At 53.7% G+C, this 18,366-nt stretch overlaps 1 protein-coding gene across 2 annotated transcripts; it reads right to left on the reverse strand.

The window, feature by feature from the left end:
* Window positions 1–4,885: 4,885 nt before the first annotated feature.
* On the reverse strand, window positions 4,886–17,722 carry RSPO1 (R-spondin 1). Of its 2 annotated transcripts, none has more exons than XM_017828309.1 (7): window positions 17,463–17,722; window positions 17,215–17,334; window positions 9,554–9,942; window positions 7,745–7,936; window positions 6,774–6,923; window positions 6,259–6,447; window positions 4,886–5,676 (listed from the first exon to the last, which is right to left on the reverse strand). In XM_017828309.1, exons 3-7 carry the CDS (start codon window positions 9,645–9,647, stop codon window positions 5,525–5,527), a joined length of 777 nt encoding a protein of 258 aa, XP_017683798.1. In that variant the 5' UTR covers window positions 9,648–9,942; window positions 17,215–17,334; window positions 17,463–17,722; the 3' UTR covers window positions 4,886–5,524. The 2 variants fall into 2 exon arrangements, with proteins under 2 accessions (XP_017683798.1, XP_017683797.1); XM_017828308.1 differs by having other exon boundaries at window positions 17,215–17,538; window positions 17,663–17,720.
* Window positions 17,723–18,366: the final 644 nt, after the last annotated feature.

Here is an 18,366-nt window from a genome sequence, read left to right on the forward strand (position 1 = left end):
TAAGAAAACTCCTTCTTTATTGTTAGCAAGAGATCTTGGGGTGCAGCCAGAAGGTCCCTGTCTCTTTCTGTGAGAGAACAAACCCAGCCAGGTTTGGGCAGGAGGTTGTGGTGTGGAGAACTTGTCTTGGGGATGCCTCAGAGCTGGGTGCTGAATTCCCAGGCTGGAAGCTTTGGCAGTGAGGGCTCAGCCCCTGTCCCTGGCTGTGCTCACAGTTTGTCCCCGTTGGAGTGGGCTATGGGCGGGATTTTCTGTCCTAAGATCCTGCTGATCACGTGTGGGACCTGCATTCAGACTGGCACCAACTCATCCTTTCTGCTGCACTCTCCTTGTTCTCACATGTTCCCTGACCCAAATTCCATCACTGGGGCTAACAGTTGGTGTTTAACTGGCGGTGTCCCCGCGGCTGTTTGTTGTGTATCTGATAAGTATGGGTCGAATATTGTTCCTCTAAACTGATCTTTTGTTACTCTATGACTCACAGCTTTTCCTTTGCTATTTATGCATCCCTTCCCTTTGGATCTTTAACTTTCTCTTGCCCTGTGTCCATTGGGTGCAGTGGGACCGCCCGGGACAGCGGGGTTGGAGCTCGGTGTCCATCAGCTCTGCCACACAGCCTCAGCTCCTTGGCACCACTGCCCTGACCAGGGCTGAAATGAAATAATTTTGAGTTTTACGTGGCCTCATCCTTGTCAAATCCCAGGGAACAGGGTTACATGATGCCATTGGAATGACTCATTCCCATAATTACATATGTTCTGAGGGGTTATTCCCATTGTATTATTAAAAACTAGTGATGTTGGATTTTTGGCAGGGGCTGTCTTCCTTGTGTGATCTACACATTTTGTCAATTAAATGAAGGAAAAGTAGATTTCCAAGAGTTCAGAACAAGACTGGACTTGCACTCAGAGCCCTTTTTCAGTGTGGTATCGAGCTCCTGTTTTATTTAACAGGATAAAGCAGCATCAGCCATCTCACTCTATTGCAGCGATTCCCTGCAGAGCACAGGGACTCAAGTGGCCTTTGTAGCTCATCTTCAAAATCACAACCAGAAGACACCATAGGTGGTTTATCAGCACAGCAGCTTTCCCGGCTCAGTTCCTGAGGAATAGCTTTCCAGGGATACAGCTGACAGGAGCAAGAGGCTCCCTGGCAAAAGGCTCCAGGTTTGATGGCTCCAGAACAGAAAAACCAAAGTGATCCCAGACTGTTCCCAAAATGGGGACTGGAAGTCAGGAGGGAGGAGAAAACCCAAGTCAAGAAAAAAGGCCAAAAGGTGTAAGAGGACTTGGAGAGCCCAGGCTGAGCTGTGCCCAGCAGGGTTGAGCCCTTGGAGCGCGGGGGGCTCAGAGCTGTGCCCGCTCTGCAGAGCCCTCGGCTTCACTCTGGGCACAGAGACCTGGAGTTCACCAGCACCCTGAGGGCTAAAGCAGTTACATGTAAATGTTTTCCTGTGGTGTTTGATTTTATCAGTGATGAAAAGTAACTTCCCTGTCCGGCTGGGTTCCCATGGGGCACAAGAGGGGCCATGGCCTTGAGCAGCCCTGTCAGTGCCTCTAACCTGGCACTTCACCTCGGGCTGTAAATAACAACACAACCTACCTGGCTGCCTCTTTTTTTCTTACTAAGATCCTGCTGCTCTTCAAAAATCATGGAGATTCCAGCAAGAAGCTCCATCTAAACTATGGTTTGGCATTCAGTTGGGTGTGATGTATTACTGTGTACATAAAGGTGATCAGGGTGATTTATTTATGGTGACTGGTTAAATACACTGGTATTTCTGTAATTTTAATAGAGATTTTTTAAAGCATGGTGCCTAACATCTCTCACTCTCTCTGTGAAGGCTATTGACTTAATAAAATCTGTAAATATATATCTGAGCTATCCTTTTTAGTGTCCTCAGAAAATATAATCCAAACAATAGTGTTGGAGATAACCTGTTTCACTATTCTACTCTGTTTCCTTTAATCAAAGGTAAGATTTCTTCTGAGTGAGAAACCATTTTAACATAAACACGGGCTAAGCAGTATGTACATTGCCCCTACCTCTCTGGGGCAGAAAGCCAGTGAATTACTGCATGAGGAGTGTGTGCACACAGTTCATTGACTGACAAAAAATACAGATTTATATTACCCAGAGAGGGTAAGAACAGGATAGAACCGACCTGTGTTTGGTGACATTCATCTGCTTTAGTTTCTAAATCTCAGCAAATGAGAGAGAAATTGAACTGTTTCAAACCCACGACTGTAAGCTGTTCATTATTCCTGGCCCTTTGTCCCCCATGGCATGGAAGGGGTTGCCCAAAAGCTGAGGAAACTGCCTAGAAACTGTCCTGCGGATTCTGAGTGGAATTCTGTCCAGTGAATAATACCAGGTTGTTCAGCAGGGAAAATAAGGATGTTTTCTGTGCAGCAGAGTTCCTGACAAAGGATCTGTCTGTCTGTTTGTCCATCCAGCAGCTGCTTCTCCAGTTCAGCATCGAGCTGGTCGAGGCACAGGGTGGGAACACGCCCAGGAGTCAGAGCAGTGATGTTCCCATCATGATCTGTGTCGATTCCTTTGGCTCCTGGATGTAGACAGACGGCTCTCAGGAGAGGCTTGCTCTGTCTGTGGACATTTTTGGTTATTTGGGATTTGACTCCAATTTTGATGAATAAACAAATTAAGCTGCTTCAGCAAACCCATTTATTGATTTATTTGTTTAAACATGTGTATTTTACAGTGATGCCATGGAGAGAACACCACAACAGGGTTATTTGGTGGGCGGAAAGAGAACGTTCATGTGCGTGTGAGTTGAGGTGACATCACCTTGCTAAGGACATCTCAGCTTGGACTGGGGAGCTCAGCATGCAGTTCACGTTGGTCAAAGGCATAATGTTCCTAAATTCATAACTAAACCTGCTCTCTGGGAGTGGGAATAAGCACAGTTCTTGAGCTGATTCAAAAAATAATAAAAAAATTGATTTATTTCTTATGTTTTTTCTCCTAATTGTTCTAAACCAATTTAATTTTAAAATTACCATACTGAAAAATCTTGGATATTCTTAATATGCATTTTAAACTTCCTGTTGTCTTTGTCCCTTTTTCTTTCCATTTTGCTATGAAAAAGGAAGAAAGAAGGGAAGAGGCTACAAGCAAAAGAAGTTTGACAGTTTTTCTAAAAATCTCTAGAGTTCTCTAAAATAGGTTCTGTTCATTTATTATATGCAGTTTAGTTTTGAAATAGTTGTGCTAATAGTGCCAGGAGTCACTGCAGGGAATCGAGTCATTAACAGAGCCTCGTGTAGAAAACCTTCCTTGTGCACTCTCTGTTTTCCCTAATCCTTGCTGAGGACTGGATGGGGATAGGGCAGCAGGAGGGAGGCACAGCGAGGGAGTGAGCTCAGCTTCATCAGCAGGTCACTGGTGGGTGCTGCTGAAAGCGGAAGGGAAAATGGTTCTGCTCACATGCAACACCGTGGCACAAACAAAATACTTCTCTCACAGGCTAGAAAATAGAATGAGATCGGATCTTTCAGCTAGGAGGCTTTCAGGAATCGTCTGAACATGATCCGTAAACAACTCAAAGCATGACTTTTAAGAGCCTCTTTCTCTCCCTGCTTGGTATGCTGGTCGTTTATCATTGTGCTGAAATGGAATCCCCTTTCAAAGATGTAACAGCTTCTTGTTTACTTAAACACAAAGTGGATGATGGGCTGAAAGGTTTTCTGCCAGCAGAGCAGTCACGGAGGGCTTGGTACAGCTCCGGAGCTGAAACAACTGTGCAGCCCCCATGTCCTGCAGCGAGCTGAGCCAGCCCCGGGGCGGCGGGGAAGGGAGTCGGGGTGTCCTGTGCCAGAGCTGAGTCCTCAGCGGGCGCCGTGAGCTGCAGGAGAGACCCAGGGCTGCAGGTGGGGGCAGCTGACCCCTTAGAGAGATGGGGGCTCTCCCACAGGTGTCCCCTCACACCCGCTGGCTCGCTCTACCTTCCAAAACCACAGAGCAGAGGGATGTACAAAGTGATGATCGGACTCGCCAGGTTTAGTTTGGGGTGAGCTTTCCCCTGCCCATCACCCTCCCAGGGGAGCTGGAGCTCCAGCAGCATGTCCCTGATCCACCCGGGGCACATCTCTGGGAGCCAAGCATCTCCCCAGCTCCATCCCTCAGGACCAGAGGGCTTTTGGTGATCTCTGGAAGAATTAAATGTGTCTCCACACAATTCTACAGAGGAAGCACATTTTAAAATGCAAGGTCAGTGAGTGATGTGGCACTTTGTGACACCACCAAAGGTAGAACTCCCCGTGCAGAGCTGACAGCATTCCCACGCACCCTGCATGGGCCTTGCTAGGTCTGTTCTGCACAATCCTTGTCCTGATTCCTCTGTCCAGATGTCGGCTCGTGCAGAGCAGGAGAATTCCAGGGAATTCCAGATGGTGGCATGCAGACAAGTAGTTTCTACCCAACTTAAAAATTTATTTCTCTTCTGCAGAACCTGAGCTGTGCCTTCCCCTCCTGCCTGCCTCCCTCCTGCCACTTGCTGGGGTGGTGTCCAGTAGCTGGACCAGTGTGTCCCCAGCCCACCACAGTCCCACAGCTGTGACTGTCCGAGCGGAGTCACAATGTTTCGGCAACCTGTGGTTCGTTGTAACCTCTCATTTTCTCAATTTGCTGTGTGTTAACTGGATCCTTCAGAAGGGAATTCCTCGGGGCTCGGCGGGGCACAGCCGGGGTCCTGTGTGCAGGGCAGCTGGTTTGTGGCTGCAGTGCAGCTGGCAGCATTCTCTGGGATTTTCTTAAAGCTTTGGTGAGTTTCCCTTCCACAAGTGAGTCTCTGTCCTGTGGGACACCAGCCTCCATAGGGGCCAAGGTATGAACCACACACTCAGGAAGCTGGTTGTCATTTTGTTTTTTGGGGTTTTTTTGGGGATTTTTTTTTGTTGGTTTTTTTTTTTTTTTTTAATTTGAAATAATTCTTTGAAGCAGATTCAGGGCAGATACCACTGACTTCTTACCACAAACTTTTAACATGTATTTGCAATGATAAAGTCATACAGCTTAAAACACAAAATAAAGGGTATGGGAAAGAGAAAGAGGCCACTGCCATGTGTGTCTGGGTCCCGGGTTGGGGTGAGCAGCCGTGCAAGTCCAGTCATCCCCTGGCTCTGTGGGGCTGCACTGGGGCTGTGTGGGGCCACGCACTCAGGCTCCAGTTGAGGCCTTTGGTCATGAAATCTCACATCTGTGTCCTTTGCTGGCTCATGCTCCACCTCTCCTCCCCGCAGTGTCCCCGCAGAGCCCTGGACCCTTGGGCTTCCCCTCTCTGTGTGCGCTTCCTCTCCTCGGCAGTGTCCTTCTGTCCTTCCCGGGCCCGGGTGTGTGCAGCCTCCTGAAGTATTGTGTGCATGGCCTCTGTTGGTCTCTGGATCAGTCTGGAGTATATGTCTGTCTGGACACGTGTAGGTGTGGTGTAGCAGTGCTCTGTTCAATAAAGCTTTCATATACATAGCAGCAATGGAGTCTTGCCATCGGTGACGCGCAGGGCCAGCTACTGGGCAGGGCTGGCAGGCGTCACAGGCACCACGGCCCCTCTCTGTTTGCTCTTCCTCTTCTTCGTGCCAGACTTAGTGTCTTTGGTGTCTTTCCGATTTCTATTTCCATTATCTTGCTTTCCTTGCTCTTCCTTTTTCTTCCTTTTCCCTGCAGTAAAGCAAAGAGGCAGTATGAGGCTCTCTGGTGGAACAAGCCATGAGGGGATGGATTGGCTGTGCCCACCTCCCCCTGCCCCGCTGGTTCATCCCTGTGCTGTTAGTGACTGCTCAGAACTGTTTTACCTCAGAACACTCAACCCAGCTGCAATCCTTGTCCATCCTATAACAGGATAACCAAACCACAGTTCATCCTGAGGACACTCTAATTCCTGTGAAAAATAGACCTGAGCATTCTGGTAGGGAGGACAAACCCCATTGTGGCAGCACACAGGCATGCACCCTCAGCTGCTCTCGGCCAGGGAAGAAGCTAAATAGCTGAAAGCCTGTGGGACATGCAGCAAGCTGTGCTGAGCATCACCCCCCCTGGAAGCTATGCCCCTTTCACCCTGGGGGCCATGCCTCTTCCACCCAGGGCTCTTCCTAGCTGCCATCACATTGTGTACCCTGCTCCATAAAGGGTTAGGGAGCTGTGCAGTGCATTTGTGACACTGGACAACCAGCTGAATATTTGTGTCTGACTGAGCAATACAGGGTGTGGGGAGGGACAGCGAGAGACTCCCCCTCTGCTCACCTTCAGGGCACTGGCTCTTCTGCACAGTGCATCTGCGCACCTCTGTGGTGGGTGGGCACAGGGACACGTCTCCAGAGGGAGCCTGCAGAATCCGCCGGGTTCGGTCTTCATTGCCCTTCTTGAAGCCACAGAGCTTCCTCTTCTTGGAGCAGGGCCCCCAGGGCCCCCACTCACTCATTTCACATTGTGCTGCCAGATAAGAAGAGAGCTCAGCAGTAACTCCCATTCCTGGATTGCTACCTCAGGCCTTCCCAGAGCCCTTGCACAACATCGCATCTCTCCCCCACCTTAGGCTGGAAGGGAATGTGTGTTTCCCCAGCAGCTTCCTAAATTCCCAAGCACCTCCTTCCTTACTGCACCACACCAGCTCTGGGTCGCACTTCACAAACCCTGGGGGCTGCTCTCCATCCAGGCTGGTTCCCAGAGGGCTCTGCCCCAGCTGGGTCTGGCTGTGCCGTCACCCCCGCCCACCACTGGGCCCAAGGCCGCTTGCCAGGACTGCTGAGGCCACTTACCAGGACTGCTGCACTCCATGGTGCCGTTGGCAGCAGCGTAGCCTTCGGGGCACGTGACGTAACATCTCCCTTTGTGCAAATACAAACCTTCCTTACATTTTGTGCAAAAGTTTCGACTGAAACAGGACTCACAGTTCTCAATTTTGCATTCTGAGGAAAAAAACACCAAAGCCATCATGTAATCTGATGTGAGCAAAAGACACAAGAAGATCCACACTGCCAACCAGAGCCCAGTCGTGGCTCCCAGGGATTTTCCAGCAGCAGGGCACATCTCTGAGCTGTCTCTAAGTGTCCTGCCAGGCCTGACTGTGCCACTCAGAAGTCAGGTTTTTTTGCACCATTCCCTGTACAGGGCAGACCTGTGCTGCAGCTCTCATGGCCCACAGCAGCTGCTGCCAGGACAGAATCAGACAGGGTGGAAAAGTTTTGGGCTGATATGCAGCTGATCATCAGTCAGCTGAAGGGGACAGTGCAAAGTCCTGGATCAACAACTGCAGCTACAGGACGGGCTGCATGGAAAGGGAGTTATGTGGAAGCCTTGCCAGGAAGGTGCTGTGCATGAACTGCCAGAGGAGTGATCACATGTTTCCATGTCCAGCTCTTTCTGGTGCTCTGGTTGCAGGAGGTAGCCACAGGCCAATGATCTCCCTCAGAGCTGCCTGGCTATGGTGAGCAGGAGGGGAGGAGAAAAGGCACTTGTCTGAGCAGTACCTAAATGGCTGAAAGGATCCCCCTCCTCCCAGAGGAAAATGGTGCCAGTCTGGCAGCCCGAACAGAGCTGCCCAAACATCCTGCAAGATCCCGTGCCCACAGCATGCCTATGTGGTGCTGAGTGAGGGTTATTGCCAGGGCAGGTGACTGCCCTGCTCAGCAATGCTCTCCCCTTCCATACAGCCACGAGCGAAGGCACACAATGCCCTCCAGAGCTCTGCCACCCACCCGTGCCCATTCCCTCCCATCCCCACACTCACTGATGCACTTGTTCATGTCTGTATTGCGAAGGCCAAAGTATCCCAGTGGACAAGAAGGCAGGCAGATCCCAATTTGTCGGATATCGTTCCTCTCCAGAAGGATGAAGAGTTTGGGGGAACACCTCAGGCACCCATTGAACTCAGAGCACAGGTCGCAGCCTCTGGCACAGCCCTGACTCAGTTCAGTGCTGACTGGAAGAGCAGGAGAGAGGTGGTGGTTAGTGCCAGGCTCTGCAGGCACCAGCTGTGACCCCAAACCACCAGCACCATGGGCAGGAAGGGGAAGAACTGAGGCAGAGCGAGGGCTGGGGTCCTGCAGCACTGACACGCTCCCAGCCCACTCTGGCTGGGCACCACAGCCCCGTGCCCGGTGCCCAGAGGCACCAGTGCTGCCTGGAGCACAGAGTCACCACAGTGGCAGTGGTGAGGAGCAGGATCCAGAAGCAGCCACCAGCTGTACCCAGAGCCCCAGCACTGCCTCTCTTACTGCTCCCAGCCCTGCCTGTCAGTCCTGACACACGTGTGGGGCAGACACTCACGATGGCCACGTGCCCAGGGCTCCAGCACCTCCTGCAGCCTCCCTGCTTGGAGCTGGCGGTGCCTCCACCTCGAGGACCGGTGGGGACCAGAGCACATGGCCCTGGAGTGAAACTGTTTGACTAATTCCACCCATGCTGCATCCCAGGCTGGAGCTCGCTCTGACCCTGCCTATGTTAAACTCTCTCTGGCAGTCGGGAGATGTCACTGCCCCCAAAATAGAGATGTGTTCTCAGCTCCTATGTTCAGTCCAAGAAAAATACTCAATCCCATGTCTTGAGAGTTTTCTGCTTTTAATTATCATGTAAAATGCTGGTTGTTTTGAAACCAATCGCATTCTTTATGGGCTAGAATGCAGGTTATTTTTATTAGTTTATTATGCAAGCCATGTCCTTGTTTATAGAAAAGCTGTGTATTTAAAAGATGTATTCTTTTAAATACCTTGTTTACTACACTTCAAAAGCGAGCGCAGAGCAGCACAGTGTTCACGTACCAGGAGGAGAGGTAAGAGAACTCCCCTGTCCCCTCACCATGACCCGAGAGCCCAGCAGCCCCCCCGCCTGCCCCAGCCCCATTGCCGGGTCTGTGGGTCTGTGGGCTGCCACAGCCTGGGGAAGTGACACAGAAAGCAGGGGGTCCCCAGCAGGGATCCCGAAGCCCCCAGCCCCCCGACTGCCAGGAGGGTTCACTGGGTCTGGATGCCACTTGGCACTGTGTGCCCTGGCCCCTTTATGCAGGGACCTCTCGGGGATGTGACCCCATCCCTCCTGCAGCACTGAGCCGTGGCCCCAAGCTCTGCATCCATGGCAAAGGTATAAACTGGGCCCTTGTTGGAAATTGCCCTTTATAGCATTAGCCATGATGTCAGGTTTTCCTTGTTCTCCCAGGGCTCAGCAGTCCCAGTTTTAATATCAAATCAATGTTATATAATTTAATTTAAAACAGTTTTAACGTAAAACAGTTCTAACATGAGCTTACATAGAGGAGGGCAAATGCTTGTGGCTGCTCTTGTGCCAGTTCTGTTTGGCTGCCCCACGTGAGCCCTGGCCAGGGACCCTCTGGGCAGGAGGGATAACTGACCCCTCCGTGACCTCGGGGCTTTGGCAGGTCCAGAGGGACAGGGCACTGTGTCTGTGCCCGGCAGTGGGACTGGGGGAGGTCGCAGGGCACGGCAGGCCCTGCCCAGCCGTCTGTGCTGGGAACACGTCGGCACCCGCGTGACCCGCCCGGCACCACGAGAGGAAGGAGAGAAGAAAAGCATTTCATACATACTTCGTCTTTGCCTCTTGCCCTTCACCACTTTGCTGCTGCCTGTTAGATCCATCGAGCTTAGAAAAACCACCACCACAAGCAGTCCAAGCTGCATAGTAACTCTCCAGCGCTGCAGGCCCTCCGTCACGGGGTGGTCGGGGGAGCCCACTCCACAGCTGGGGTCTCTGCTGCTGCTAAAACGTCTCAGGTGGGATCAGAGCTGAGAGTCTGTGCACGGAGCCTGGTCTGGGACCATATCCACAAACCACATCAGCACCAGAGAGCTTAGGTAGCAGGTAACATGGCTCTACCTTCATCCCTGTGAGGAGCGCAGGAGCTTGGCCTTGGTCCCATTGGGGGCTTGGCAGCAGGCTTTAGCTGCTCACAGTTTCCAGGTGCACTGACAGAAACTGCAAAGGAAGAGGACAAGAGGTTAACTCAACAGCCAGCACCACTCCCACGATGGCTGGGGGCGAGCACAGGGGCTGTGGGGTGAACTGGAGGTGCTGGTGGCACCCGAGTGGCGTGGGGAGAACCACTCCAGCCTCATCCACAGGTCCCTCTTGCTAATAGTGAGCACCCGTCAAAATGCTCAATGCAGCTTTGCCATCTGCCAGTGCTGCAAACAGTTATAGCTGGAACTTGTTTAAAAGAGAGCCAGACCCCTGGGCTGCCCTCCCCAAGCGGCAGATGGCTGCTGCTGCGGGTGCCAAGCACACAAGATGTTTCCCATTCAAGTGGGCACCTCTGGGGCTGGTAGTCGAGCTGAAGAGAGAGCGAGCCTGCAATCCCCAGCAGGGGCAGGGGCTGTCTGGGGACGGGATCCTTCATGAGCTGCCCAAAATGCTGTATTTCTGATCCAAGGGAATTTCCAAACCTCCCAGCTCCCATTCCCTGGAGCACAGGGCAGGGTCAGCAGGAGCTGCTCTGCCCAGGCTCGCTGTGTCCCATGGCCCTGCTGTGAGTGCTGCCCTGCCCTTGCCAACCACGGTGAGTGTGTGGCAGGACAGGGAAACAGGACGGCAACACCAACAGGACAGTGTGGGCAGCAAACCGATGGCCCTGAACGAACTTCTGGAGAGCCAAGGGAAACCCAGGCAGAGGGCGGTTGCTGGTGCCGAGGACTCCACATGCCCTGTTCTTGCCTGGGAATGCCCAAGCCCTTGCTTTGCCAGGCTGCTGGCCAGGGGCATTTTCCATGTGGTTTTCAGGTGGTTTTCCCCGTGCCCTGTGCCTGGTGTGCAGGAAGGGTGAACTTCAGGCTGCACCAAGAGCTCTGGCACAGCCAGGCAGGGACCAGCTCCTCTCTGCAGCTGGCAGAGCAAAGCCCCGCCGACGGCAGCCATTGTGTGAGAATAAAGGCAACAACATTAGCTCTGTGAAGTCAAATGAAACAGAAAATTGTTTTAATCCCTTTATAATAACTGCGCAATCACCAATGCCCCAAATGACTGGTGGCAATGGTGCTGGAAGGGAGCCTGGCTGCAGCCTGGGATGGACACGGGCCCTGGGCAGCCTGTCTTCTTCTCCCTTACCCACCCTGGGGAGGGGGATTGGCTAAAAGGGCCCTGGCCCAAGCAGCCCCCTTGCTCCAGCCCCCCTGAGGTGGGTTATGGCTACAGCAGAAGAATGCCTGAAAGGAGGGGGCTGCTCCAGCAGCAGGTGTGGGCTGGCAGCACCTTGAGGCAGCTGCTGCAGGGAGATGTGACCCGGGTACCACCAGGCCTTGTGCAGCACACGCCACAGCGCTGAGCTGTGCCCGGTTAAAGCACCTCCCGGCAGCGCTGGCTCACCCGTGCTGGCCAGGCTGGAGGCCATCGGGTGCTGTGGGGCACTGCCATTGTCCCCCCACCCCGGTGGCTCTGAACTTTTCACCGTATCCCTGTTGTGACCGCCGGGGCAGGAGCCCAGCACTCCCCATGTGCTTGTCGTTACAGCTCGCAGCTCGTCCACAGGATTTTCAAATAAATAATTAGTCACTCGTGTAAACACCAACTTCTTCTGCACTTCCAAGCCTGTTTGCTGCAAGCTGCTTTATAAACACTGTCAAGTGCTTAAGCCGAGCTGTGGGAGCATTTAGGGAGCAGAGAGCTGTGCAGACTGGGGATCCTTCTAGCCCCGCAGCCCCTCTGCATCTTGTGTGGGGACCTGAGCATGGTGCGGGGCATCCCTGCGAGGTGGGGTCAGGAGAGACCCTCCAGACAGGCGGTGTGGCACGGTACGGCAATGCACGGCCCGGCCAGAGCAGCCCGGGGACACGAGCTGGTGTGAGCAGGCACGTCAGGACAGCACGACCCAAACTCTCCCCAAACGAGCACCGAGCGCCAGCGGCTCCGGAGGGAGCGCGGGGCCGCCGCCTGCTCCGCCCGCCCTCGGCTTTTAATTACGGCGGCTTTGCCGGTGAAGGGCGTTCGCAGGAAGCACACGCCGTGTTTACAAAACACTCACAGTTTGGGCACAGTCCCCCAGCGCGAGGACAGCAGCAGGGATGGATGTCCGGAGAGAGCAAACACAGCCCCAGCGCGCCAAGAGCCAGTGTGAAGCTTGTGCGACCTCCACGTACCCCATCCCTGAGGGCTTGTGCAGCGCCAGGGCAGGGAAGTGCCATGGGAAACCTTGAGGCCGCAGCACAAACCAGACAAGCACAACACACTTTTTCCTCCTTATTTCCTTGCTTTCTAGCCTGAAGAGAGCCTGGGTTTGACCACGACTGCCCACTTATCACAGAAAGGCCACTGGCATCCAGGTGCTGCAGAGCCAGTGCCACAGCAGGTCACACACGATCCACAGGTTTCCAGATCTCCTCCTTGAGCACTCAGGGTCTGTGGCAAGCCCACTGGAGGGGGCTGCAGCAGAAGGGTCAGGCTGCCAGCTCTTCCCACCCTCACCTCAGGACACGAATTATGATTCTTTCTGTTATTCCATCCATCAATCAAGCTCAGGTTGCTGCAAACAATTTCCAGTCTAAACATTAGCAGGATTTATGCCATTATCCCATTGACAGGAAGAATTTGGGGTAACCTGAATTGCTCTGAATTCATTTATGGAGAGGCCTGGCCCCTGAGCCTGAGATGGCACTAAGCCTTGTTTGCAATTCAATCAGGATAAATTGGTCCTTGGGAGCTCCAGTACAAACCAGAAAATATAAACTATCCAGATAATTTGCCATTAGTCCTCCTACACACAAGGTGAGAAAGACCGACATTATATCCCCAGGATATTCAAGACCTAATCCACAATAACTAAATTGCTGATATATTGCCTCTTGCTGAACGTACCAGGGATCCGTAATGTAAACGGGCTCTCCAAAGGTTTACTGAGCCTGGGAGAGAAGGACCAGATGCTGGAGGCAGGACAAGCCCGATTACAGCAGCAGCAGGAACCAACCCCTGGGAACTGCCGGGTCACTGGCAACAGCCAGCTGGGCACCAGCTGTGATGGGGAGAATTTGGCTTTTCAGGTCCCAGGGCTGGATAGGGTATTTGAATTTCCCCTTGGTAGTCAGCGAGGGGTGCGAATGTGCAGGAACAGGTTTCCTGCAGGAGGAGTCACAGTTTCACAAAATCTCACTTGGGTTGGTTTGGTCCCAGGTCCGCAGCTAGGACAGTTCAGCCTGAGCCTGCCCAGCCCCAGGGCAGAGTCCATCTTCACATGATCAAGCACATTCCCCAGCCTGCCTTTGTGGAACTTTCAAATACCAAACCCCTCAAATACCAATGATGGCACCCAGGTATCAGAGGCAGCAGCACTGTCCCTGTTCTACCGGCACACAGGGATGCACCCATGGTGCTGGTGCTCCCCAAGGCCTGTGACTGCTGTGCCTGCACTGGTGACCCTGTGGCAGAGCTCCCTGCCTGCTCCACCAGCCCTGCCACGGGAGGGAGGCAGCCAGGGCCACAGGGAGAGGGTTTGGGCCCTTGTTCTCTTTGTGCAAGTCCCCCTCTCTCCCTGCGTTCCTGATGCTGTTTTCCTGTCAGCAGGGCTGATGCTGTGGGAGCAGCACCCTGGAACCCTCCGTGGAGGAAGGTCCCACCACGCTTGGCTCGTCACAGCTGCCACAGAGTGTCTCATGCACCTCTGGCAAACGTCTCTGCACATGCACAGGCAGAGCCACTTTGTTCTGCTTAATCCTTGAAACAATAAAAGACGGCTGCATTAAGTCACATTTCCGAACCAGAAGGTCTTCATTTGATATTAGATCCCAGTGCCAAGTTCTGCAAAATCCCCAACCCATAAACTTCACTGAAAAAATAAAATAATAAAGCCCAATCTGGCAGCAGAGCTCTCCACAGCATTGTTGAGGTCTGACTCCTTCCACCAGCTCCTGCACTGCATTCCCTGGGTCTGCGGAGCCGTGCTGTGACCCGCTGATGGGGAATACGCCGAGGAGAGGCTGCTGCTCGCGGCTGCCCCTCTGCCCTGGCCTGGCAGTGGGAGCTGCCCCGGGGGTCAGCAGCACCCCATTCCCCTCTCCAGCCCCCAGCTCCAGCCCTGGCCCTGCTCGGCACGGGCTCCTCGCTTGCCTCGCACGGTGCCTGTCACAGTAGCTGCTCCAAGTAACCCTGTGATCCACAGTGCCACAGGCCTCCCTCCAGGAGTGCTTGTCCGTCGGAGCTGTAAAACATCAGGAAATGTTTTACAGGGGGATTTCCAGGGCCTTCATGCCAGCGCCGAGGAGGCACACTCTGGAGGAGGAGGAGGCAGAGCCCTGAGGCAAGCTGCAGGGTCCACGACTGCTGCTTCTCCACAGAACCAGAGCAGCATCTGGAATTGCACTGGAGCTGTCCCAGCAAACACAGCTCTGTAATGCAACTGGGACACTGCCTGGGCATCTGGCTACAGTCATGGGAAAAGCAAGCCTGGGTCTATTAGGTACAGCTCAGGTGAGTTTGAGCTTCCTACAGATCAATAACTCCCCAAATGCCAACAAAAGGCAGAACAGCAAATGCCAACAGCAGAACCAAAGCAGATTTCAGACCAGGAAGCTCAGAACAACACAATTTGGGGCAGCACAAACCAGGGCACTGAAAACCTTGCTCTTCTCCCAAAAGGGCTCCTCATGAACTCCAAAGGTCCATTACTGAGCAGGAACATGCTCAGCAGGTGCCCTGGGATGTGCGGGATGGACACACACCACATCAGGTACAGCCCTGCTCGCAGAGACCCCACAGGGATGGGGAGCATGGGGTCTGATGCAAACCTGGAAGCACAGCCACGGTTGCTGAGGCTCACCTCAATACCCAGTTCCCCTCTTATTTCGATGTAAACATGTCCAGTCAAGTGCTTAGGGCTCCTTCCACCACGGACCCTGAATGCCGGCTTTGTAAATGCGAATTTGCAGGTTGGAAGGAGCCCGGTGAGCCATAGGCCCTGTGCTGATCTGCTTCTCCAAAGCCCAAAAGCCCAGGGCAAAGCCCTGAGCAGCACCTGGGACTTTCTGCTTGGCCATGTGCACAGGAACCATCTGCCAAGTGGACCTTCCTGCAGGGATTCCTGGTGCTCTGGCTCTCCCAATGAGACATCACTGCCTGGGAAACATGAGCCCTGCAGAGCCAGGAGCAGTGTGAACTCCAGTAGCAGAGGAAAACAAACTGGGAAAAATAACCCTCAGCCTCAGGCCTGGGCATGGGGCAGGACGGGGCACTCGGCTGGTGGGAGGGAGCAATCGGGCAGCCAGGGTGTCCTCCAGACTAGCCACTGCTGCCAGCCTGGACTGAGGACATCCAAATTCTGCCTTTTTGTTGGACGATAGCACCCTGCACTGCTGGGATGGGGGGACTGAGCTCTGAGCTCTGCAGGCCTGGCAGCGCTCGGGGTGGTTTGCAATGAAGGGCATCCTGCAGCCAGCCCCTCTCACCCTGCTGCCCACGAGCATGTGGGGAAGCTGCAATCCCAGAGGATCCTCCTGGAGGCAGGTTGGTGGTGGATACAACTGTAAGCCTGCCTGTGTTTGCCAGGTCTTAGGCAGACGAGCACTTCCATTCTTGGCAAGACAACAGATTGCCCTCACACTGCCCTGGGGCACAGTCTCTGCTGCCAGTGCCACTTCTCTCAGCTGCATGGTCCCTTTGCCCACTCCAGGGCTGTCCCCACAGGCCAGGGGGGCTGACCTGGCCCCCAGCCCTATTGCTCACTGCAGTCCTGGCCTTGCAGTGCAGGCAGAGCTTTGCCAGCTCACATCTAGCTCAGGTAATGGAAACGTGGGGCTCATGCTCAGCTCTGCTTTGCCTGCATACACTGGTAGGGCCAGCTCATTTCGGCTGTGCTCAGGGAGTCACTGCCCTGCACCTCCAGAGCGGGTGCTCCTCACCCCAGCTCCTCCCTGCTGCATCCCTCAGGGTGGTGCTGCTGCTCTCGCAGCGGCTGTGCGAGGGCCGGGGAGCTGATCCAGCTGAAACGAGACCTTTTTCCAGGGTGGTTTCCAGGCATGTCGCAGCGCTGGCATTCCCAGACCTGCAGTGCTGCCACCATCCTCCCTCTCAGCCTCTGCTGCCCTGGCCCCACAGTGGGGATGAGAGGATGGAGTCAGGAGCTCACCTGCTCCAGGGTCATGGATGGACTTCAGACAAAATGATTCCAGCAGGCAGATGTTTCACTGCAAGTCCCAGTCCCCGTGGGATCTCAGCACAGACCTGGCCACCCCAAATAGGACTGTAAACGCTGCCACAAGTTCACAGACACTCAGGTGACAGGATTTTTTGCGTGGGTACCTGCTGACCCTGGTGCAGGAGAGTGGAGGCTCCATGCCTGCCTTGTCATGCAGCATTTCATTCTGTCAATATTACCCTGTTTTAATGCCTTTTACTGTAAGGCACCTTTCAAACCTTAACTGAATCACCTGAACACCCTTCCTCTGTCCCCAGGGCTGTTCAAGGGAGCAAACACACTCGAGTCTATAAAACACTCCAGCAGCCCAAGGGTCACCCACACCCACGTCTCACAGCACCCCAGCTCTGTCAGTGTGGAGGTGTCACCTTGACCCACAGCCTCACTGGGGACCCACGTTCCAGCCCGGCCACAGGAACCCTCACTGACCCACAGCAGCCACAGATCCAGCAGCACTTCCCAGGCACATCAGCACTGGGTGTTCACACCATGTCTAATTATTGCCATGGTCCCTGTTAACCATTTCTCCACTGATCCCACATCCGAAACCCCAAGGAGCACATACTTACCCCATGCTCTCTGGGTGCCTGCCGTGCCCCCATGGGTGCCTGGCAGGAGGCTGGGTTAGGCACAGCCACAGCAGTACTGAACACAGCATCTGCTTAACTGCCCCGTCCCCCCGTTTTCCCTGTCTCTGGGATCAGTGGAGGGCAGCAGGGCACGGCCACCCGCCGCACCATGGCTCGCGAGACCCCGCAGCCAGTCCAGGATCAACAACGAGCTCCAGCAAGCTGATCAACATCCAGACCCGTTCTCCGTGTCCCCTTCCCCAGATCGGGAAGCGGCACGGTGGCAGGGGACACACGCGGCAGCCCAGGTTCCCTGCACCCCTCGGGTGGGGGGACGTGGATCCCACAGATCGCGCTGTGATTCCGCACAGCTCTCATTGTCTGAACTCATTATCCACGTTGCACAAGGCAAACCCGCAGTCGGATGCTGACACGGCTCACGTTCCTCATTAGCAGCCCACATTGCAAAAGCTCCATCGACACAAACATGCATGCTGAAGCCCTTACCTCCAACTTGTCACTCCCTCATCACTGCAGAAAAGACTCTACTGGGTCCTCAGATTTAAAATACTAGAAGACCAACTACAAAAATCCTCGGTTCCTCCAGAGAAAGTTCCACACACGTTTCTGCCAAAAAAATGAAAAATATATTCATGGCGAGTTCATGAAGAAGTCTGGTGCATTTGAGTATTTTGGTCACTTGTTTTTTAAAGCAGGTTTCTACAGGGTCCCAGCTTTTGCGCGGAGAAACAAACCCTTCTGCGATGTGCAGGATCTCAGCTCATAAAGATCGCTCAGGCTAGTTCCTATTCCATCAGCCCACGCTGCTCCCTGCGTATGCAAAGCAGAAAGTATGTGATCATATCAGAGCAATTTGCACATTAATAAATCCTGGTCTCAATCCGTAGACTCCATCCCCATCCACAGGGTCGGGGCTTTTTATTATTATTATTACCAGAGTATCCAGCTTTGTAAAGGCATCCAGTGCAAACTCCTGCATGAGGGAATTCCACCCCACTAGTACCACCTCCTAAGACAATATCCAGCCAAAATATTGTGACTGTTGCAAAACCCGGACTGGAGCTCCACAAAGGACCTTCTAGCCTCACATCCAGAGCCAACGGGGTCTCAGTAAACTGCTGCAGAGTGACACACCATCGAGTTGTCTTTGTAGTCTTTTTTATTTATGACAGTTAATTCTGAGTTATTACTAACATTTTAGTGGTAAGTGGCATATGAAGTCATCAGCTGTCACAACTGCATCTGTTAATAAACATGTCAGATATTAAAAGCAGCTTATTGTCCTCTGGAGGGGGGAAGGCATGAAGTCAAAGAGCTCACCGCCTGCTTGTTTTTCCATCACTGGCTGCGCAGCAGAAGGAAATGCTCCTGCTCAGGAGAGCAGTGTGGCTGTGGTGGGGCTGCCTGGACACCTGCCCTCCAGCACACCTGAGCAGCCTGGCAGTTCTGCTCCTGGTGCCATCAGCTCCCCTTTCCTCCTCTGCCTGAACTGGGGTGTCCAGGAGGGCTATGGGACAGACTCTGCTTCTCTCAGGTGCACAGGGGACGTCAGGGCTTGGGCACCTTCCCTGAGACTCCCCGTGCCGGGCGGGATGAGCAGGATCCTGCGCTGGAGCTCAGATGGGAACTGGTGCCCCG

This window comes from Lepidothrix coronata, unplaced genomic scaffold, assembly GCF_001604755.1.
Source record: "Lepidothrix coronata isolate B3197 unplaced genomic scaffold, Lepidothrix_coronata-1.0 Scaffold147, whole genome shotgun sequence".
Taxonomy (NCBI): Eukaryota; Metazoa; Chordata; class Aves; order Passeriformes; family Pipridae; genus Lepidothrix; species Lepidothrix coronata.